This window comes from Camarhynchus parvulus, chromosome 1, assembly GCF_901933205.1.
Source record: "Camarhynchus parvulus chromosome 1, STF_HiC, whole genome shotgun sequence".
NCBI classification, from domain to species: Eukaryota; Metazoa; Chordata; class Aves; order Passeriformes; family Thraupidae; genus Camarhynchus; species Camarhynchus parvulus.
Genome location: NC_044571.1, coordinates 13,457,123 through 13,464,234, shown reverse-complemented (window position 1 = coordinate 13,464,234; position 7,112 = coordinate 13,457,123). Strand labels below are relative to the sequence as shown.

The window sequence follows — 7,112 nt, the reverse complement described above, 5'->3', positions numbered from 1 at the left end:
AACCAAGGTTTTGGCACTGTGCTCATAGGCAGCTATGTTGTTTCTCCTGTTCCTGGTGCAGATGCATGCACACAAATACAAAGGAACGTGATAGATTTTTACTTCTCACTCTGAAGAGCAGGCTATCAACAGAATAATTAGGGGAGAGAGTTTAATAGTTGACCCAGTTCAGTCAGGAGGAAAAAAACCAGAAGACTTTAACTGAACCACATTTTAAGAAATCTAAGAATTAAAGTTCTTGGTTGTGGCTATCAGGTTACTTAGCATCATTTTAATAGAAATGAAGAGAAATTGCAATAAATGGAAAACATGCAGTTAGGTATAGATAACCTCCAAATATCTCCATCCTTCAAATGGCACATGCCTCCAAATATCTCCATTGTTTCAGATGTTTCCAACATCTGAACAACAGTAGGGTAAATGGATTTCTGGAACCTTTAAAATTTTTTTTAATTTTTTTTGTCCCTATTAATATAAAAATATACCTAGGTAGCTAAACAAGGACTTGGATGGGGTACTAAATTTGACAGAATATCCAGAAGTTCAGACTGTGTTTTGTGAAGGAAAGGAGGGAGCAGTTATGTTGGGAGGTGGAAGGAGGGGATTACCTGCATGCTTGGTGGTATAATTTAGTATTTACCAGAGTCAGTGATTTACTAACTTTAGAAATTACAGTACCTGAATTTTACTTGCATAAAGTCAGAAGCACATTTTTTATTTATTTCTATTAAAATTATTGCATTCTAATTTTATATTTGCTTTGATAGTGTCTTTCATATGCTCTGCATGTATAGAAATATATCTCATGATGTATAGCCGTGTATACATTCTGCAGCAATGGTCATCTTAAAAGATTGCTCATTGCCACTGAACTTGGATGTTACTAAAACAATGATGGGGTGATGATGGGTATAGAACTATTTCAGAAAGTGAGCACTAAAAGGCAATTTCAGTCAGTTTGTATAGCTCAGTTTCCAGAAGGCCTTAAGCATGTTATTGATTAAATTCTCATTTAGGAAGAAAGTAGGAGCTTTTATATGCATCTCTAAGTTGGATGGTGTGGTAACTCGGAGGTATTGACTGGCTGTGTGATATACAGCGGTCACAGTTGTCTTTTACTCAGAGGAGCACCGAGTGATGCCGGTTGTCATTCTTACTCTGCTGTGTGGCAGCGTAAATAGTCCCCTTTCTAACCAACCTGGTGGGAAAAGTCAATATCCCATCAGCAAAGGAGGTAAACACATCAGGAGCTGTGTCCTCTCTCATCTTCCCCTGCTCTGTATTACTGCAGTTCTTTAAATCTCTTCTCCCCAGTCATAAGATGCACTTGTGTCATTCAAATGCATGGTGCTGCAGACACAGCCCTGCCTGCCTCTCCTCCCGGAGCTCCCAGCTCCCATTCTCTTATAATTGAAACTTAAAATTGGCCTCATTACTTCAACGAGGCCCCTCATATTTCTCTTTTTTTTTCAGTCCACCCTTTCCTGCCTGCCTCTACAAGGGTAATTGCATCTAAGAAATGTTTGAAGCATACTGTCAGAAAGGTTATTGCATATAATTGGAGTTTAGATTTAATGTTGGGGGGAGCTGGGAGCTCTGTTAGTGGGATGGCTGGAGCCCTGAAGCCTGATTTGGAGCTGTACATGGGTCTGTGTTTCTGTTCCCTACTTTCAGCCCTGGTGTATTGTTTGCCTCAGTGTTCTAGTGATTAATGTGCCTTCCTGCTCCGTTCACGTGTGCCAGCTGTTCACATTGATGTACTTTACCTTGGTCCCTCCTGAGCTCCAGGAAGCTTTGAACTATTTTGGCCTAGTTTTGAGGTATAAGGATGGAATTTTCCACAGTTCCTTGGCATAAAGAGCATGGTTTGGCTAATGTGAGCAGTTGCAAGTGAACCCACTTACTGTATCATTAATCTTGAAAAGACATAAATAAGTGAGAGCACAGTTTGTGGCAAAGTGGGATTGGTGTTTTTATGGATCTGGTTAAGACAATTTTCAAGGTTTGTTTAATTTAACCCTATATCTAAATACTTTCAGAATCGTTAAATGTGTTTATGCCATAGTGACTTCAGCCTGTTAATGAGCAGATTCACATAATCAAGCTTTTGTTGTATTTGAGTTGCAGTTTAAGGAAAATCCAATTCTGCTAATAGACTTTAAGTCATTACTGTCTGTGTAACAGTAAAAATGTGGTATCTTCAACAAGGCATCTTCCTCTGTTTGCTTACTGCCCAGACACAATACATAACTTCTTCACAACAATGCATGAAGGGTGCTTATCAAAGTGCTCTTAATCAATGTATTCACTTAGGCATTGTTAATTTAAATTTTTATTTAATTTTTAAAGAGTTGATAGCTTCATCAAAGCAGTTAACTTCAGTGGAACTTTGTGAATAACATGGAAAACCTAAGCAGGTGGCAATTTCTCAGTAAAACATTGCTGTTTGTGTTGTATTCAGAGCTAGTCTGCTGAGCTCATACCTACAACATCTGAGGCTCTGCAGAAAAATTTGTAAATCCTCAGGGAAGAGAACTTCACAAACCTCAAAACTGTGATAGCTTTTTCTGTCACCATGCCTCCCATCCCTGCCATCTCCTCATGGCTGCTGAGGTGAAGCTGTCTGAAGGGACACCTTCATCTCACGTCACAGAGGTGAGGCGAGATGTGAGTTGTCAGAAAAATGAGACATTTCACCCCTTGTACATATAGACTCAAAAAACCAGTGTCCCTCTCCCCAAAAACCTTTTCTTAAATAAACTCTACTGTTTTTAGAGACAATTGGTTTTTCATCTTGTGCTGTAGACTAAAAGATGTTTGAGAGGGGATGGACTTTCCCCTTTTACATATTCAAAGGACCAGGAGGGTGGTGTTGGTGGCTCACATGCTTTACCCTGCACCTCAGTGGCTTCAGATCTTTACCTGCAAGTACCTGTGCTGTGCTCTCCTGGTGCTGCTGGGCGTGGAGTCCCTCCAGTCTAAGAGCAGGGAAGCTGCCTGGGAGGGCACCTTGTTCTGCAGTCTGTGTGCTCTCCAGTGTTCCAAGGTGTCATTGCAGGAGCAGGCTTTTGGGTAGGAGCTGGTGTTCCTAGAATGTGGAGTTGGTTGGAAAGTAGGAGCAGAACTGTGCCAGATCTGCATCTACTTAGCATTGCTGTATAATGGAGTAGTGGAATATTTTGCTCTTCTAGCCTTTGTCCACAGCTTTTATAAAGGAAAAGCTGGACAATCACCCAAACAAAATCCCTTGGGTGTGTTTTTTTAATGGCAGAAAATTTGATTAAAAAACCCAACAGAAATAGAACAGCTTGGTCTTTGCTGCTGAAATATGCACATGACTTTGCACACACATAAAGGTACAGGTGAGTAAAGGCCATGTCCCCCAGACATCTCTTATCAAGCATTTGGGAGCCTCTTCATTCATGTGTCAGGTGAACCTGACATCTCCTGGTTAAGATATTGGGCATCTTCTCTCCATTTTAGGGTAAAGTAGCATGGAATTCTCCTTGTTTCTGCTACTTCCCTTTTCCTTCCAGCACCTCCCTGGTGCTGAGGGTCACGATTCCTGTCCTGCACACAAGGAGCATTTGAGAACTCACAAGACTGGTGATAAGTGTGTCCCGGGTTGTGCCAGTGCCAGTATTAACAGCAGGGATGAGGGACATGAATTGGACATGAATTGTGATCTCCTTCACTTCTGAAGCCACCCTGGGGCAGAATCTCTCCCTACTTCCAACCCCTGGGGACTCTGGATAGTTCTCACTAAGTGAGAGCACCTGCCCCTTTTAAATGGGATCCTTACAGACCCAGCCCAACTATTGCTTACTTTCTCTGCTGTGGCTTAGTGAACCCCCATTTCACTCCAGCTAGATCACAAAACTGGACTAGGGGTGGCTCTTGCCAATTTTCCCACTGCTCCCATGCTGGTGGGGCTGAGGGAGCTCCATGGCCAGGGTTCACCATGGCCCCTCACCAGCTCGTGCAGAAAAGGCAGGGAATGCAGCAGAATGTGGGAGAGCTTGCCACAAATGTGCTCTTTGCTATCTACAACATTCACCTCGTTTTAAAATACCTTGATTCACAGTCTAATGAATGCAAAAATCCTGTCTTTTTGTGGTTATTTAATCCGTCTTTGTGTTTTGGGTTTTTCCTCTTTGTTCTTCTAGAGTATTTGAAGAAGAAGCAACTCAGGGGGGAAGTCTCTGAGGCCTACAAAAGACTGAAGAGCACCGTAGACAAATGCCTGGCCATGAGTGGCTACTCAGAAGTGAACCTTGGCAAACTCTTCACCGTCAGTATAGGAAGATAAATCTGTGGGAGAGCCCAGTAATGAAAGACAGTGACTGATTAAAAATGGAGGGACGCCAGTCCCTTGTTTATCAGTAATGATCTCTTCAGCAATACTCTATTTCAGTATGTACAATGATGTTTTAATAATCTTGTCTCTTTGGAGGAGGAAAAATGGGGGATGAAAACAGGATGTATGATTCTCGTGGATATGAAGTATTCAAGGTGTTTTTATCTTCCTTTTTTTTTTCTTCATTGAGAAACCAGGGTTATTAAAATATGGAGTAGTTGATTTTTGCAATATTTTTTGTTGTGTATTTAGACCTATGAGGGAAAAGGGGGTGGGGGAATTGCTGCTTTAATTGGATAATTCCCAGTGAGAGTTGCTGGAATGTAAGTGATCCTAGACTTTGCTCCAGGGTATTTACTAGAGGTGCTCTCAGGAAGAGAGGTTAGTAGAGGTCTCAGTAGGAGCACTAATGTTTTGCCTTTTCACAGTTTATCTTCTTCCTGATCATAAACATACCAATTAAAAACAATACTAAATCTAAATGCATTTAAATGTCCTATTACCTTCTGAACAGAGGTAGGGACGCTTTACTTTGAAATTCATTAAAGAACGACTGAAACCTGGAGGTGCTAAAAATAAGGACCATCTTTTTATTAGGAGTCTTTCTAAGCATCTTTAAGCATAGCATTTTGCCACGTTCAGAATTTCTGTGTGGATTTAAAGACATGCATATGAACAAAACCCATTTACGCATCCAGAGGATATAAATGTGTTTCATTTCAAAGTATTTGAAAGTAAGCAATCAATAGAGAAAAATATTTTTGGGATGACATTGTAACCAATAACAGGGGAATGGAAAGCGGCAAATCATAGTTACTGTTCTGTAATAATTACTATGTTGGAAATTTTACAGTTTTTACAAACAAATTGTATTTTTCATTTACTTCTAATAAAACGACAAGCAAATATGACGAGAATAAATTTGGGTACATGCTTTTGTACACAAAATATTGTACTCTTTTCACTGTTTAGTTTGCAATGTGATATATTGATATAAGGTTATAAAAATTGCTTTTAAATCTTAAACAGTGTAAAATGTAAAGTTTTTTTCACACTTGAAGGAAAAAAAATAAAGTTTTCTAGTAAAAGAGAATTTGATTCTATGATCTGATGGTTGAAAATATGAATGCTAGGTCATATTGCTCTGGATTTCTCCTGGTCTTACAGTATTGCTTTTGTGTCTGTTTTTAGGATGAACAGCCATTAACAAAGGGAGTTTGAAGAAAAAGTAAGAGGATCAGCATGAACATGTTGGGCACTATAGGGATTCATGTATCTGATTGTGTTCAGAGTATTTTATGACATTCATTTGTCCCCAGAGTGGCATTTGGGAGACGCTGTGTGTCAGTATGGGGAGTGTCAGTTTGAATATGCCGAAATACACAGTCATGTTCCTAGCAACTTTTGGAACTAAACCCTTTCATTTCTGCTCACATGGAATCACTACAGTGAGAAATGGAATCTTTGCAGTCTCTGGTGTTGTGCAGGTGTTGTCCCACCCTGGTGAGCTATGGATCCTTCCCAATATGTTTAGTTAATATTGTAAAAGAGACTTTATTTAGAGTCTGTCTTGGAAAGAAGGTGTTGCTGCCAAGATGTCGTACTGAAGTTGCAGAACTTCAAAAGATCCTGGTTTCTTGTAATTCCATGCAGGGATTTTTAGATTTTTTGTGTCCAGCTCAGTTGGGATTATGAAGATATTACTGATATATATTGATTCTACTGGGTAGAATGCCTTAGGAAAGTGAAAAGTGTGACCTTTTCCTCCAAACATTAAGTATACAAATAAAATGGATAGATATGGCATAACCTGACCCTGTGGCACTTGTATGTATCTGTATAATTACAGCTGAAGAGCCTGTTAATTTGCAAGTTTAGGGATGTTTAGATTAAACGAGAGTGTTGTGGAATGACTGTGTAGGGTGCAGCAGCACAGAGTGGCCCTGCCAGGGGCTGTTCCCCCGCGCACCGAGGCGCAGGAGCCGTGAGTGGCACAGCCCCGGAGCCCCCGCCACCCCGGCCAGCCACACTCGGGGGGGGTCAGGATGGGAAATGAGGGCTTTTACCCCGAATGGAGGCTTTTTTGATTCCTCTCAGCAAAGCTGGTCAGATCAGAGCTGAAGTCTTGGCAAGGAGTAAACCAGATTTTTTTTCCCCTCCCCTCTCCCTCTCTAATCAGCTCCGGGCACCGTGCCTCGTCTTGGCCCCTCAGAAAGGCTGGGAAACGCAAAATCATCTTTATAGCATTTAATATTAAATGGAGCTGGTAAACGCTGCGCTGTAAATAATTTGGGAAAAGTGAAGTTCGGAGGTTTGCATTCTGAGGCTGCTCTGGCCTGAATCGCCTTCCCTTCCTTTTCCTCCTCATATCCCCCTCCCCAAACCGTGCTGTTAAAATGAAGGTTTGTGTTTATTTGTATTTATTTGCAGTTGGGGAAGAGGAGTGTTGATATATGGAGCCGGTGGCCAGGTTTCGCTGATGACATATGCGATATGAAAAAGAATTCCCATCTGCAAACACGGCCGCTGCTGTGCCAAAATCCCTCTTTTTGCCGCCAAAGGCAGTTTTCTAAGGCCAGAGCGGAGCACATCTTCCCCTTCGAATCCATCCCCGTCTTCTGCAGGGCACCTTAAATGTGCCTTAATTGAATAGTTCTCCCGCACCCTCCTTATAGCAGTTTAATAGATTAACTCATCTGTGCCAGCTTCAAATTTCAGATTAAAATTCCTTCATCCCGAAGGCAGCATTATCAGG

The 7,112-nt window shown here is 41.2% G+C and overlaps 1 protein-coding gene across 1 annotated transcript in view; it reads left to right on the top strand.

Annotated features, from left to right (window-relative positions):
• The window catches only part of POLA1 (DNA polymerase alpha 1, catalytic subunit), a 183,980-nt gene extending 178,582 nt beyond the window's left edge, over positions 1–5,398 (top strand). Inside the window, exon 37 of the mRNA XM_030961744.1 lies at positions 4,167–5,398. Within this exon, the coding sequence (XP_030817604.1) occupies positions 4,167–4,309 (143 nt within the window). The 3' untranslated portion in view covers positions 4,310–5,398. The remainder of the gene's footprint in view (positions 1–4,166) is intronic.
• The last annotated feature ends 1,714 nt before the right edge of the window (positions 5,399–7,112 follow it).